The 15,981-nt window shown below is 34.3% G+C and overlaps 2 protein-coding genes and 1 long non-coding RNA gene across 5 annotated transcripts in view; all 3 read right to left on the bottom strand.

The window, feature by feature from the left end:
• Positions 1-429: 429 nt before the first annotated feature.
• Positions 430-4,794, bottom strand: LOC141281381 (uncharacterized). The gene is made up of 3 exons (XR_012335678.1): positions 4,703-4,794; positions 4,243-4,418; positions 430-3,462 (listed from the first exon to the last, which is right to left on the bottom strand). It is a non-coding gene; the product is annotated as an uncharacterized lncRNA (long non-coding RNA).
• A 13-nt stretch (positions 4,795-4,807) lies between these two features.
• Positions 4,808-10,015, bottom strand: LOC135743810 (uncharacterized). 2 transcript variants are annotated; one of them, XM_065261673.1, is made up of 3 exons: positions 9,900-10,015; positions 9,223-9,621; positions 4,808-6,645 (listed from the first exon to the last, which is right to left on the bottom strand). In XM_065261673.1, the coding sequence occupies exons 1-3, from the start codon at positions 9,973-9,975 to the stop codon at positions 5,906-5,908; spliced, it is 1,215 nt and encodes a 404-aa protein (XP_065117745.1). In that variant the 5' UTR covers positions 9,976-10,015; the 3' UTR covers positions 4,808-5,905. The 2 variants fall into 2 exon arrangements, with proteins under 2 accessions (XP_065117745.1, XP_073669218.1); XM_073813117.1 differs by having other exon boundaries at positions 9,337-9,621.
• A 2,870-nt stretch (positions 10,016-12,885) lies between these two features.
• Positions 12,886-15,981, bottom strand: part of LOC135743807 (uncharacterized) — a 112,841-nt gene continuing 109,745 nt past the window's right edge. Inside the window, exons 1-3 of one of the 2 annotated variants that reach the window (XR_010530584.1) lie at positions 15,909-15,971; positions 14,656-14,879; positions 12,886-14,028 (exon numbers count right to left, since the gene is read on the bottom strand). The gene's annotated coding sequence lies outside the window, so the exon portion shown is untranslated. The other variant, XR_010530586.1, reaches the window with a different exon arrangement.

Below are 15,981 nucleotides of genomic sequence, written 5' to 3'. Positions count from 1 at the left end.
TTGATTATTTGCTTGTTGCATTTAAAAACAAACACAAAGCAGACTAATTTAAGAAAAATAACTCATAAGAGCCAGGGAACACCTGTATAAAACTAAATCAAGAAGTATCCTGATCTAGTTTACTGCTCCAGTGCAGTTGTATGAAGTAGGGCTGGGTATCGATTCCGATGTTTCAGATAGATTCGATTTCGATTCACAAGCTATCAAATCGATTCTCCTTTCTATTCCGATTCTCGGATCGATTTTTATGCTTGATTCTCAATTTGACTCAATGAATATAGATTTAATACAAATACTATATTTATAAAAAAGAACAGTGAACATAACTTTACAAGTGGGTAATTAATAAAAAGAAATTAAGAGCCACAAACCTGTATATTAAACTCTTTTATTTTAGGTACACTTGGGTACATTAAAACAGAACCCATCTCTAATTTTCATGTTAAATACAATACAATTTTGATGCAAGATGAAAAATGTATGCGGAAAAAAGTCAGAACAGTCACATTCCTTAATCAAACAGGATCAGGTTATTTCATAAAAAAAGAATCGATTTTGAATCGACGTTTAAAAAAATATATATTAATCGAAAAAACTATTATTTTGCCCAGCCCTAGTATAAAGCCCAGAGTAGATTTCCATTTTGCTTAAACATAGGCTACATGTCCACCCCAATTTTTGAATTTTAATAGGGCTCCATGTCTGCGCTTTCTGTGTGAAGCAGAAGCCTATCACATAATTTGTTGTGTTGGCGTAATAAAATGAGAAACAGCACATGAAGGTTTCTAAGAGTGCCAAAATATGGACGTGTAAAACGAAAATAACCTCTCTGCGCCAGACAAACAGAACAACTCCAAGTGTGCCGATGTGTGTACATAAAGTCTCATCAACAGTATTTAACGCTAACTTAAAAAATCTTCAGAATATAAATCAGAAAATCTAACCCATTATTACAGTTTTTTTACAGACGCTTAGACACATTTCTCAATAGTTAGGTCACTTTTGCAAAACTCTTCACACAGTGAGCACAACAGAAGTCTATATGGGATAAACTGAGGATCAATTGTCATTGCTTTGGCACAAAATGCATTCAATAACTACATCGCTCAAAGTTCATGAATTCTTTTCTTACTCAGACCCTGCCAAAACTCTTTATACATACAGGCCAATTTGCACATGCTTACAAACTGTTTTCAAATCTGTTAAACTTATGTTCAAAACAATAACATAATACAAAACTGAATAAGACAGCAATTTGTTACATTTCTACAGTAATATTTTAATGAAATATATTTTAAATCTTAAAATTAAATGCTATAAAAACATTACTATTGTATCTGTATCAGTGGATGGTGTGTATAAAAATTCTTGTATTTGGAATTACTATTAAAATTAAAATAAATAAATGACACAAAATATTGACAAATTATGCATCATGTTTCATTCCAGTAACACATATTGCAGTAAATTATAAACAGAAACGTGTGCTTGTTTTACACAAGAGAACATTGTATAATGCTACATGTTGTTAGTGTTTTTAGGTCATTGTTTTGTGGGTGACAAAGTGTGTTTGCTAGTGTTCTGGAAGAATGATTTGAGACCTGAATAAAGTGTTTTGGTAGTTGTAGTAGTGCATTGTGAATGTGAAATGAACTGCTTTACCAAGCTGAAAATTGGTTAGGAGAACTGTGTGAAGAGTTTTGCAAAAGTGACCTAAGTATTGAGAAATGTACCCTAGCGTCTGTAAAAAACCTGTAAACTGAATAATATAACACAATCATATAAAACAATTATATTTATAATAAAACATTTCCAAAATAGCCTCTATAATCCTTTCTAAAACTCAACTCATTATTTATTTAAATACAACAACCAATTGCAAATCTCCAAGTGCACACCCTTCAATATTTTTATATTTTGTTTTAGAAGTAGTTCTGATTAGTAAAATTTGAATATGCAGTTTGGTTGTAGTATGATATATACTAATAATAAATTATATAAAATAATTAAACCGTAAACACACACAGTAGGTTCATTCACGATTCCTTCTGCACAGCCGCACATTGCATGTCTTAAAAAACAAATGTTGGCAGTTTTGTAATCATCGTCATAGAGAAAAATTTCATGTACATATACATTAGTGAAAAGATGAAGCTCTTATGAGATTATACTCAGAGACCCGCCACCTTAGCTATAGTAAATACACTTAAATGTTGTATGTTTATCCGGTATGTATTGATACATACAGCCCTGAATGTTTTGGTCCCCCCGTGGTTACGGCCTTGATAAACGCCACCTTATAAATGCAACTTTTATAGTACTGCCACTTCAACATGAAAAATCATATTCATGAACAAATAATCATACATTTTAGCACTTGAGGTAATACATTAAAAGTAATATATTTGGAAGTATACTTCAGTCATGAGGTTTATCTGCATTTTACATCATGTGTTTGGACCTGAAGACTGAAGTTGATCTTTGTTAACTCTTTACAGACGGCGCTTTTCTCTGTGAGTCTGCAGCTGTGTGATCATCTGAAACTTCTCCAACATGAATGACAGCGATGCAGCTTCTCTCCAGTATACAGTCACTTGTGTTTTATCAGCGTCACAGATTCAATAAAACTCTTTACACAATGTGAACACTTTTAGCGGTTTTCTCCAGTATGAATCTTCAGGTGCTGCTCCAGCTCTTTGGGTCCCAGACACACAGTTCCACACAAAAGGCACTTTATACCCGCATAACTCTTCTGGTGTGCTTTTAAGTTTTTAAGCGATGGAAAACTCTTCCCACAAACGGGACACACATACAACCTCTGATCTGAATGTGTCTTTAGGTGCCTGTTTAGCAGAGATGCCAAAAAAAACTTCATATCGCATTGATTGCAGCTAAACGGCCTTTCATTTGAATGAAACATCATATGATATCTAAGACTTTCTGCTTGTGTGAAACTCTTATCACACTGTTTGCATGAGTAAGGCTTCTCACCTGTATGAATTCGTATGTGAGTCTGAAGACCTCCTTTTTGTGTAAAACTCTTATCACAGTGAGGGCAAGTGAAAGGTTTCTCTCCGGTGTGAATTCGTATGTGATTCTCTAGATTTGATTTTGCTGTAAAAATCTTATCACACTGAGGGCAGGTGAACAGCCCTACACCAGTGTGAGCCCCTATGTGAGAATTAAGCTGACTTTTTTTTATGAAAGTCTTCTCACAGTGGGGGCATGCATGAGGCCTTTCGCCAGTGTGAATCCTTATGTGATACGTTAGGTTGCCTTTATTTGTGTAACTCTTATCACAAAGATGGCAAGCAAAAGTTTTTTTAGCTTCAGCTCTTTCTTGAGATGATTTCTCAACAGTTTCTGAGGAGCTGAATGAATTTTCTTCAGTTATGAAACTGTGGTGTTGATGTACATCCTTCACTTCGTGTTCTTCATCTTCCTCCTTTATTTCCATGAGGTCTAAAATAAACAGTAACATGTCAAAATATTGTGTTTATTTTTATTTCATTTTATTTATTTATTTTAACCAATATTTAAGCAATATCGCTTGAGTTATCTCATCAATAAAGAGAAACCTTTTCCTGCCAATAATGCGTCCCTGGCGAGATTTTACAGTAATCTATAATTCCTTTGTTTTGAGCATCATTCTAAATCTGATCTCTAACAAAAGGTAACAAAAAAGCTATTATTTCAGCCTTTTGCTCAATTTTTTTTAATATATAATTTATATATAATAATATTTAATAATATTTTCAGAGGTGATAAAAAGAGAACAAATAAAAGTTTTTATTTTAATTTATTTTCTTTATTTCTATGTATTTGTTTGTTTGAAAGCAGAGGGTCTGTTCCTTCATTTAATATATTGTATGCTTATATATTTATAAAAGAGAACTTTCTGAAAGGCATTTTGTGACAAAAAACCCAGCTTGGGGTGGAATGGGTTAAATGCAAATGAGCTACAGCTCCTCACTCCCTCACCAAAAGAGATGGTAAGCGTTATCAGTGTGACGTCACATTAACAGAATCAAAACAACATGTCTAATGAGACTGAATGGGTGGACTGTTTTTATTGTACTGTTGTACACACATTTATGTCCAAAAATTGGATTTTGCTAAATATGTGCTCTTTAAGTGATGATCATCTAAGAAAGGGAACATGATGTAAATGTCAATTTATACCGTTCTCAGATATGGGAAAACTTCTGCCGCTTTAATGATAAATGAAGATTAGACACGAACCTCTCTGTTGTTCAGTATGTTGAGATGTTATTGTGAATGATTCAGGATCAGTCTCCTCTTTAACACACTCCATCATTACAACAGTGGATCAGAATAGTAGAGTTGTTGATAGGTTTCTGTGCATTGGAAATGTAAGTACATCAGAGACTTGTGTTTTGTCTGCATGTGGATGATTGCTGTTAAAATATAACAGGGTCATAATTTGTATGACATGAAAACAACAAAGGGCACAAATCTTAGCTTTAAAAACGGTCCAGAAAATACTTTGTGTTCATCACTTTGTATTTTGAGAATAGGCTATTGGCTGTAGTACAAAAGAACGATCAGTAAAAAAATTATAATTTTAACATAAAAAAACATAGTTAATTTTCGTAAGGGTATTTAATACCGTTTCAGTAATATCTAGAAGTTGCTGGAGTTCATTTCGTTAAAAATAAAACCATATTTTGTATCGTTTTACCTCACAGAAACATCTCAACCTTCCCTCACACATACGAGCGAGCGGCAGCGTATTGGATATGACGTCACCACACAACATGCTCCGTGAAGCAAAATAAAAGTCTCTTTATTCACCCTGTGTACAATGAATCCAAATTAATAAATATATATTTACAAAAACACAAAACGTAAATATATTTCAAGTTAAATACATCACATTTCTCGTACCATTACACTATTTAATCTAAACTCTTGCATATACACTGAACTTAGGTACATCGATGAAGCATTGAGTTTTGACCCTTACGAAAATTAACCAATGGTTTTATTGTGGTAAAAGTGTAACAACCATGGTTTTTTTTTTGGTTAATTACTATCAGCAAAACTATGGTTTTACTACACTAGCTATGGTTTAACTATGGTTTTTGAAAACAATAGTTGTCAAAACCATGGTTAATTTGTGGTTACCATGGTTTTACTACAGTTTTACAGTTTTAACTGTAGTAAAACCATAGTTAATTAAATTAAAGGGGACACACTGCTCGCTTGTAATGCAAACACATATTAATAAATTCCACATACATAAATTTAAATTATCTGGTTGAAAACCATGCTTTACAGTATTTAAAGAAGAAATAATGCACTATGTTGAACTAATATATCCTAAAAAAAAAAAAAAAAAACACAAAGCCTGTCAGATTTTACAGGCATTTAATTATTTTCATCTTTTTATATAACATTGTTTCCCTCCTAGCAACAATGTATTTATTTTCTCTTTAAATTATCAAATTTTGTGTTATTTTTTGTTGTTGTTTCGGACAGTGGATACACTGCTTTAGTATTTATATTACTGTAAATTGTTCAATAAAAATAACAAGTGTAAAAAAATGCAAACACATATGACAAGAAGAGCCACATCACTCATATTCATACTAATCAACACATTAACAAGACAATTTTAAACTGTAGCATTTAAAATATTAATATAAATTACCTAGAACACTAAACAAAGCATAAAAATACAGATATATTTTGTCTTGCTCCATATATCCCATCATTGCTGTAAATATTTTTATAAATAAAAAGTTATTGTATTTTAGATAAACAGACATTTTTGACATGTCCCCAATACTTTGGAGACATTACTCCAATCTTCAAGTATACAGTCACTTGTGTTTTATCAGCGTCACAGACTCAATAAAACTCTTTACACATTTAAACACTTTTAGGTGTTTTCTTCAGTATGAATCTTTTTGTGTTGCTCCAGGTCTCCAGCTTCCAGAAAGTCTTTTCCACACACAGAGCACACGTGGTCTTTCACACCTCCGTGCGTCTTCTGGTGCACTTTAACATTGGTAAATGTTCGAAAACTCTTCCCGCAAACAGAACACACATACGGCCTCTCATCTGTATGAATCTTCATGTGTCTCTTCAGCAGTGTCGCTGATATAAACTTTTTACCGCACTGATCGCAACTAAACGGCCTTTCGTTTAAGTGAAACTGCAGATGAAATTTAAGACCTTGTGCCTGTGTGTAACTCTTATCACACAGATGGCATGAATAAGGCCTCTCACCTGTATGAAGTCGGATGTGATACCTAAGCGTTCCTTGTTCTGTAAAACTCTTATCACAGTGAGGGCATTTAAAAGGTTTCTCTCCAGTGTGAACTCGTATGTGGCGCTCAAGACTTGTTTTGAAAGGGAAACTTTTTCCACACTGAGGGCAGGTGTACGGTCTATTACCCATATGCATCTTAATGTGATATGTTAGCTGCTTTTTTTTAAAAAATGTCTCACCACAAAGATGGCAAGGAAATGATGTTTTGGCTTCAGCTCTTTCTTGAGGTGATTTCTCATCAGTTTGTGAGGAGCCGAATGAATTTTCTTCAGTTATGAAACTGTGGTGTTGATGTTCATCTTTCACTTCAATGTGTTCTCGACCTTCCTCCTTTATTTCCATTAGGTCTAAAATGAACATAGTAACATGTCAAAACATTTGAAAACAGGATGATATGTTGATAAATGATGGTAAACACACTGTTGACCCATTGACTAGTAGGAGAAACAAATACTATGGAAGTCAGTGGGTACCATCAACAGTGTAGTTACCTACATTCATATATATACAACATACACTCAGCTAAAGGATTATTAGGAACATCTGTTCAATTTCTCATTAATGCAATTATCTAATCAACCAATCACATGGCAGTTGCTTCAATGCATTTAGGGGTGTGGTCCTGGTCAAGACAATCTCCTGAACTCCAAAATGAATGTCATAATGGGAAAGAAAAGTGATTAAAGCAATTTTGAGCTTGGCATGGTTGTTGGTGCCAGACGGGCCAGTCTGAGTATTTCACAATCTGCTCAGTTACTGAGATTTTCATGCACAACCATTATAGGGTTTACAAAGAATAGTGTGAAAAGGAAAAAAGCATCCAGTTTGCGGCAGTCATGTGGGCGAAAATGACTTGTGAATGCTAGAGGTCAGAGGAGAATGGGCCGACTGATTCAAGCTGATAGAAGAGCAACTTTGACTGAAATAACCACTCATTACAACCGAGGTATGCAGCAAAGCATTTGTGAAGCCACAACACGCACAACCTTGAGGGGGATGGGCTACAACAGCAGAAGACCCCACCGGGTACCACTCATCTCAAACCCAGCCGTTAGGTTAAATTAACCCAAACATTTTTTATATTTGATGTTAACACACCACAGTCTCCGAAAATCAATATAAAAGTCTGCTTATTTATTATATTCAATTGTGAAAAGCACACAACATCAGAAACTATCATCTACAAATAATAAAGTAAACACAAAAGGTGGTTGTCTTGGTCAAATGAACATCATATAAATGAAAATACTATCTGCAAGTAAAAAAATTATTGATCTCAGCTGATAACCCAAAAGACTTATCCCACAATTCAATTCAATTGAATTTCATTTATATACCATATTTCTCTGTCTATAAGCGCCGGGTTTTTTTCATAACTTGGCTGGTGCTGCGACTTATAGTCAGGTGCACCTTGTAAGTCAGTATGAATAAATTTTGACATTTATGAGGCAAGAGACAACATTACCATCTACAGCCGCAAGAGTCCGCCATATTCTGCTTCTGTATTTATTTAATTCAATGGATTCAGTGATGTGGAATGACAAGTCTGCGAACTGCACGCTAGTTGGCTTGTTCGGTTAATTTAGCCTATTCAACCTTCCAGGTAAGTTCTGTATGCTATGGTTTATCGTTTAAATAACTGATAAAATTACTTTAACGTACAGACATCTATCCAGCCTGCTGTTCTGTCTGCTATTGTTTAGTTGAATAACTTGTCTTTCCAGATAAAATGTTTGTTCTTCGGCTTGGATTTTGTGAAATAAAATAGTCCACTGTGATTTATGTAATTTTGTCTTAATGACGCATTTTGAATGATGCGGCTTATAGTCCGGAGCGGTTTATAGTCCGGAAAGTACGGTAGTGCTTTTCATAATTGTTTAATTGTTTCAAAGCAGCTTTACATTAAAAAGCAGGAGAAAACTGAAAAATCGGTGAACAACATAAGTAGCAGAATCCAGCGGTTAAGATTAAACCTTATTAGTGAGAGTAGTAATAATGTAACGTATAGAAGAGAGTTCTAAGTTAAGCCAATGTCATCTGACTCCCTAGGGGTTAACAAAAAATCCTAGTAGAAAAACATTATTTCCGAAAAACATTTTCATGAACAATTACAAACTTTATTACTAATGCACTGAAATGAATCTTTTGGGAGTGAGTACATCTTATGGTTAATTTGGATTTCATATCATATGCCTAAAATTGATCCCAACTCATTCACTCTTTGCAGACAGCGCTTTTCTCTGTGATCCTGTAAACGAATTGTGTAAAACAATATGAGCACTTTTAGGGTTTTTCTCCAGTAAGTCCCGCTCCAGGTCTCTCCCAGCCGATTGGCTTTAAGTTCAAGTGAAACAGCATATGAGTTTTGAGACTTTGTGCATGTGTGTAACTCTTATCACACAGATGGCATGAGTAAGGCTTCTCACCTGTATGAATTCGTATGTGATACTTAAGACCCCCTTGTTGTCTAAAGCTCTTATCACACTGAGGGCACCTAAAAGGTTTCTCTCCAGTGTGAATGCGTATGTGTTTCTCTACATTTGTTTTTGACGTAAAAATCTTCCCACAATGAGGACAGGTGTAAGTCTTATCACCACTGTGACTCCTCATGTGAACATTAAGAGCTTGTCTTTGTGTAAATCGCTTTCCACATTGAGGGCAAGAGAAAGGCTTGTGGTCAGTCTTACTTATTTTATGTTTACATGCATAAGTTAATATATGTTCTGTAAGGTATTGTTTACCTATGAAAGTCTTCTTACATTGCGAGCAGGCATATGGCCTTTCTCCGGTGTGAGTTTTTATGTGATAATCAAGATGTGTTTTTCGGAAAAAACCCTTATCACACTGAGGGCATGTGTATGGCCTTTCTTCGGTGTGAGTCCTTATGTGGACATTAAGATGTCTTACTTGTGTAAAACACTTACCACACTGAAGGCAGCTGTGTGGCTTTTCTTCAGTGTGAGTCTTTATGTGAGCATTAAGGTTACTTCCTCGTTTAAAACACTTATCACAATGAGGGCAGGTGAAGGGCCACTCACCAGTGCGATTTACCAAATGATCCTCAAGGTGGCTTTTACTTGTGCAAGTCTTTTCACACTGAGGCATTTCTCCTGTTTGAGTCTTTATGTCAACATTTAAATGTCCTTTTTGTGAAAATGTCTCACTATAAGGATGGCATGTAAAGAAGACTTTAGCTTCTGATCTTTCTTGAGATAAATCCTTATCATTTTGTGAGCAATTTTCTTTACTTATGAAATTGTGGTGTTGATGTTCATTATCCATTTCATTTTGTTGTTGACCTGCCTCTTTCACTCTCATCAGGCCTAAAACAAACAAATTAATATGAAATTAAATTAACAAAAATTAAATCTTAATTTAACCTCAAATGCAAAATAGATTATAATCATGTCTGGTCTATTAAAATTAAATTCAGTCCAACTTCATCAGATGTAGATGATGATTTTATAGATGAGATGAGCAGATGAGATTTTATAATTATTTAAATCAAATTCCTCATTATAATATTGTACAGCTTTAATGACTTTTAAACTATAGAGTCAAAAACTATGCTCTTTATCATTCATTACGATGAAACACAAACCTCTTTGTTGTTGAGTATGTTGAGGTGTTATTGTGAATGATTCAGGATCAGTCTCCTCTTTAACACACTCCATCATTACAACAGTGGATCCGAATAGAAGAGTAGTTGAATGTGTTGTGACAGCCGCTGTAAAGAGGAGCATGTATATTTCTTAAAATTAATGAAAGAAAACCAATTTGAGAGAAACAGATTTTATGAAACATATATATCTTAATGACTTGAAAGGTAAGGTAAATTTCTTTGCCTTGTAATTGTATAAATGTTGGCTTCACAATTATACAATAAAATAATTCTTTACTGTATTACATTATAACTTTAAGTAATATTGTAATACTTTTTAACTTTGTTTCCATCATATTTAAGTTGCTGGAGCACATTTGTTAAAAAAAAAAATCAAGCCATATTTTGTATCGTTTTATTTACCTCAAATCAAACACCTCAATCTTCCCTCAACCGACAGACGAGCTGCAGCGCACCTCTGATGACGTCACCGAACGACAGGCTCCAAGAAGCAAAATAAAAGTCCTCATTTCAATCTATTATAAAAAAATTTGAAATGCAAGATAAATAAATTAAATATCATTAATTAATGCTGGAATCCAACCATTAGTGCAAATTTGAGGTAGTTTTATTGAGTATTCCATTTTATGCAACTATATATATATATATATATATATATATATATATATATATATATATATATATATATATATAGTTACTATTACTCCACTAGGTCTGAAATATATATTGTAGGTTTTAATCTCCTGGAACACACTACAAACATGATGATCTTATAAAACATGATACATTGCTGTGTCTGTCATAACTGAATAATTTTGGAGACGGTGGCTGTTTTATACATAACATTTTTCTGTTTACAGTCTTTGTCAGGTTTAAAATACTTATGAACCTTAACCAAAATAAGACACACTCAAGCCACGAATGGGGTGTATAATATTCTGCAGGGAGAACCCAGATTGAGATGTCTCATCAAGATACACTCAAACTGTCTCTCAACTTGAGCTTCTCTGCGGACTGTATTTATTTAGGTTTTAATCACTGGTTCACTTGGTTCATTCCGAAGGTCGAACCTCACAGACTTTCACAATTGTAACAACATCACACATTTTGCTAAGTCTAGAAAAATAGGATTGACTACATTCTACCAAAAACAAGATAGTAACTTGATGATGCAGCTTGATGGTGCAGTAACCAAAGGTCATATGATAACAAAAGAACATTCTATGCACTATTTGTCCTTTGCAGTTTTTCTGAGTAGCTTTTAAGACAATATGACTCTAAGCAAATGATTATACATTCATAAATCTAAACCAAGGATTATACATTCATAAATGGTAACATAAAATATTTAAAAATGTAATAAGAAATAAATTTTCTCCAACATTCTTGTTTAAACGGACATTAATACAAGACAATACTGCGTAAAGTGTTTACTATCAAGCAGTTATATATTTATTGTCCAACATTCCCAATTTTCCTGATGCATGTAATTTATTTAATTTTATATGTTGGTCAGGGTTCCCACACCTTAGTTAACTTCAAATTCAAGAACCTTTCAAGGACTTTTCAGGTCCAATACCCTCAAATTCAAGGACTAAATGTGGGGACACATTTTAAGTGAGAGTAAGGTTACATTGTTTAACCTTTTCAGATACATTGTTACAGTTCCCTTTCGAGGGAACTCGCGCTGCGTCACTGCGGTGACACTTTGGGGACGCCTCCAGGGGTAAGTGCGTTTGAATGTGTATATCAAATTCAACCAATGGTGAGGCTTAACGACAAAGACAGGGTGACGTGGGAGCCAGGAAGTATATCGCTATCTGAAATATTGCCAAAGACGGCGTTACAGGGACGCAGGAAGTATAGCAAGGGAGACGCAGCGTCTCGTTCCCTTCTCAGGGAACAACAGTTACATACGTAACCCGAGACGTTTTCATGTGTCAAACACAACTATGCAAAAAAAGCATTTTGATATGAATCAAGATTTGCATACAGAAGCTATAAGCATTTTAAACAAACAGTTTAACGTGTGCTTAAAAAGTCTAGAATTTGTATGATATTATCCTACACTACACAGGAAATAATATGGATTTTTTCCAGTAAACTTTTTGCATAAAATAGATTCAAGCACTTTCAATGACCGGTATCTATGTATGTATATTGTCAAAAACTTCCCAGGTCCTTGAAGTTTACTATCAAGCAGTTATAAATTTATTGTCCAACATAACCAATTTTCCTGATGCATGTCTTTTATTTAATTTTAGATGTTTGTATTAATTCAGTGTTTATTATGCTAATATTTGAACTTTTAACAGAAACTGACATGGTTTCTAGAGAGCAAAGGTTTTGTGAAAACAATACGGAAGACACAAAGTCTGTATAGCTATGTCCCAATCCGAAGGTCGCAACCTTCTAAGGACATATTCTAACTGATTGCATCATAAGGATAGCAAGGCTGTCCCTATAGGCCAGGGCTATTAAAATCTTACCCTGGAGGACCGGAGCACTGCATAGTTTAGCTTCAACCCTAATCAAACTTAACCACCTGTGATATAGTGATCATGAAGACCTTGATTAGCTTGCTCAGGTGTGCTTGATCAGGGTTGGCGCTAAACTATGCAGTGCTCCGGCCCTCCAGGGTAAGATTTTAATAGCCCTGCTATAGGCTGTCCCAATTCGAAGGATGCTTAAAATCAAGCCTTAAAATGCGTCCTCATTTCTCCGTGCTGCTAAGGATAGAACGAATGGATCCTTTACAGCCTAGGCTAAGATTCATTGCACCCCTAAATATAATGGCTGGATATTTTAAAATAACCATTTAAAACTTTAATTAAAATAAATGTGTAATTAAAGTATAATATTTATAGTAGTACCCCCAATGAGTGCAAATCTAGCAGTTCTTCTACTCCAAGAGGAAAAAGAATAAATCCTGAAAACACATTTACATTTTAATGCATTTGGCTGACACTTTTATTCAAAAACAAGTACATTACACATTACACAAAGTACACAATATATTAAAGCTATCATTTCATCTGGATGTGTGTTCTTGGGACCGAACTCATGACCTTTTGCACTGTTTACACAATGATCTACAAATTGAGCTATCAAATTTCAGCACATTAAAATTAATATATTTTGAAGTAATTCAATAATAAAGTTTATCTCTATTTCACATCATGTGCTTGGACCTGAAGACTGAAGTTGATCTTTGTTAACTCTTTACAGACAGCGCTTTTCTTTGTGAATTTGCAGCTGTGTGATCGTCTGAAACTTCTCCAACATGAATGACAGCGGTGCAGCTTCTCTCCAGTATACAGTCACTTGTGTTTGATCAGCGTCACAGACTCAATAAAACTCTTTACACAATGTGAACACTTTTAGGGGTTTTCTCCAGTATGACTCTTCTGGTGCTGCTCCAGCTCTTTGGGTCCCAAAAACAAATGTCCACACACAGAGCACTTTACACCCGCATGCCTCTTCTGGTGTGTTTTCACTTGTTTGAGTGATTGATAACTCTTCCCACAAACAGAACACAGAAACGGTGTTACAGCTGTATGAGTCTTTAGGTGCTGTTTTAGCTGAGATGCCGAAACAAACTTACTTTTGCAATGATCGCACTTAAACGGCCTTTCATTCGCGTGAAACAGCATGTGAGTTGTGAGACTTCCTCTTTGTGTGAAACTCTTACCACACTGAGGGCACGTGAAAGGTTTCTCTCCAGTGTGAATTCGTATGTGATATTCTAGACTTACCTTGGTTTTGAAACTCTTATCACACTGAGGGCAGGTGAACGGCCTCACGCCAGTGTGAACCGTTACGTGAAAATTAAGCTGTCTTTTTTGACCAAAAGTCTTGTCACAGTAGGAGCATGCGTAAGGCCTCTCACCGGTGTGAATCCTTATGTGATTCTTTAGCGGCGCTCTTTGTGTGTAACTCTTATCACAAAGATGGCAAGCAAAAGGTTTTTTAGCTTCAGCTCTTTCTTGAGGTGATTTCTCTTCAGTTTGTGAGGGGCTGAATGAATTTTCTTCAGTTATGATGTGGTGTTGATGCTCCTCCTTCAATTCAGTGTGTTCTTGATTTTCCTCTTTTACTTGCATCATATCTAAAATAAACATAGTAACATGTCAAAACATGTGAACAAAGCATGAAATAAATAAAAAAAAGAAACCTCCATTAAAGCTCAAAATTTTGCACATAACATCTAGATCAATATCTAAAAACAATTTAAATCAAATTTAGATCATAATTTATGTGAAAATGTGATATTTAACAGGCAAGCTAATGGTGTAGTTGAGGAATTTAGTGGTAAACAGTTACAAAAATACTTCATATCTCCCAAAACACATCATTAATGTATAGATGGGAAGGAAACAAAAAAATTTATATATTATTTGTATAATTAAAAATTTATATTTTTTGTAATCACTGTTTTAATTTCTGGGATCATTTTTACCCCCGGAACTATAACGTATACAGGAAAATCTGGACTTATGAGTTTCCTCTATTGCTCACCATTCTGGCTTATCTGGCTCCATTAAACTGATCTTTCTCCACCACGCTAAAGTTTTAGATTAGCCGCCCAATAATATTTTTTTAAATTAGGAAGCCCAAACCCTCCTTGATCCTTGGATTTGACGTGTCTGTTGGATGTCTGAACTGGCCTTTAGAAAGAAACAAGAAAATATCTTCATATACGACACTTTATCAGTCATTGAGATAAAACACAAACCTCTTTGATGTTCAGTATATTCAGGTGTTTTTGTGAATGATTCAGGATCAGTCTCCTCTTTAACACACTCCATCATTACAACAGTGGATCAGAATAGTAGAGTAGTTGAATGTGTTGTGACAGCAGCTGCTTGTTTGACTTCTTCACAGTATTTATAGATGAACTGGTGTGATAGTGACTTCACTGAAGATTGTGTCATTTAAGATTGTTTCTTCAGCATCTATCTGTGAAGATATACACATGACCAAAGTTATAATTTAACAACCAATACATCAAATGCTTGACCCAGTCTGTGAAAACATAACCTTGATATATTTAATGTTGACTGAATAAGATCATGTCAAAGAATAAAATCAATGTGTAATCAAACTTTGATGCCCTAATCTCATTATTAGATTATGAAACTTTAACCAGGTTTTCACAGACAGGTTTATATAAACCAATTGATTTGCAAGTTGTATTTACAGTTACGTTTTCAAAAAAACCTGGATGATACAAATTGCATATACCTAAGAAATTTTAAATGAAAACAATAAGCACATTGCAACTCCATGTTTTACAAGTTATTATGACCCTGATCAATTTTACTAGCAACACCAATTATCCATCTATGTTAAAGGGATAGTTCACCCAAAATTGATCATCATCATTTACTTATTCTGAGGTTGTTTTAGACCTGTATGAATTTCTTTTTCTGATGAATACAAAAGATGAAATTTTGATAAATGATGACAACACAGCTGGTAGAAACAATTGACCATTCAATAGTAGGATAAATAAATAAATGCTTGGAAGTATTTTGATAAATGATAAGGAAGATATGGTATCAAAATTTCTTCTATTGTGTTCATCAGAAAAATAAGGTCTAGATAGAACAACATGAGTACCAGATTTTTTTTTTATTTTGGGGTGAACTATCCATTTAAAGAAATGTATGGAAAAGAGGCATGAATATTTATTAAAATTATTGAAAAAATAACAAATTGAGAGAAACAGATATTATAAAACATACATATCTTGATGACTTAAAAAGTAAAGTAAATCTCTTTGCGTTTTATAAATGTTGGCTCTAGTGGAACAACTCAGTACTTTAAAATAATACAATAACATATTACTTTACTGTCTAACAGTACTGTATAACCCAAAGTAAGATTGTTATAATATTTAAACATTGTTTCGATCATATTTTTAAGTTATTGGAGTACATTTGTTAAAAAAATATCAAGTCATATTTTTGTTTTCGCTTTATTTACCTCAAACAAGCACCTCAGTTTTTCCTCAACTGACAGACGAGCGGCAGCGCAACTCTGATGACGTCAATGCACG

The sequence above is a fragment of the Paramisgurnus dabryanus genome, chromosome 2 (genome assembly GCF_030506205.2).
Source record: "Paramisgurnus dabryanus chromosome 2, PD_genome_1.1, whole genome shotgun sequence".
Lineage (NCBI taxonomy): Eukaryota > Metazoa > Chordata > Actinopteri > Cypriniformes > Cobitidae > Paramisgurnus > Paramisgurnus dabryanus.
The sequence above is the reverse complement of the archived record's forward strand: the minus strand, read 5'-3'. Positions and strand labels throughout refer to the sequence as shown.

Bases quoted from the DNA above. Each gene is read 5' to 3' on its own strand.
- LOC135743810 (XM_065261673.1), bottom strand. From the start codon at position 9,975: ATGATGGAGTGTGTTAAAGAGGAGACTGATCCTGAATCATTCACAATA. The intron at 9,622-9,899 runs GTTTGTGTTTCA...TGTTTGTTTTAG, and splicing joins ACATACTCAACAACAAAGAG to GCCTGATGAGAGTGAAAGAG. The intron at 6,646-9,222 runs GTAAGTGTTTTA...TGTTCATTTTAG, and splicing joins ACACAGCTGCCTTCAGTGTG to ACCTAATGGAAATAAAGGAG.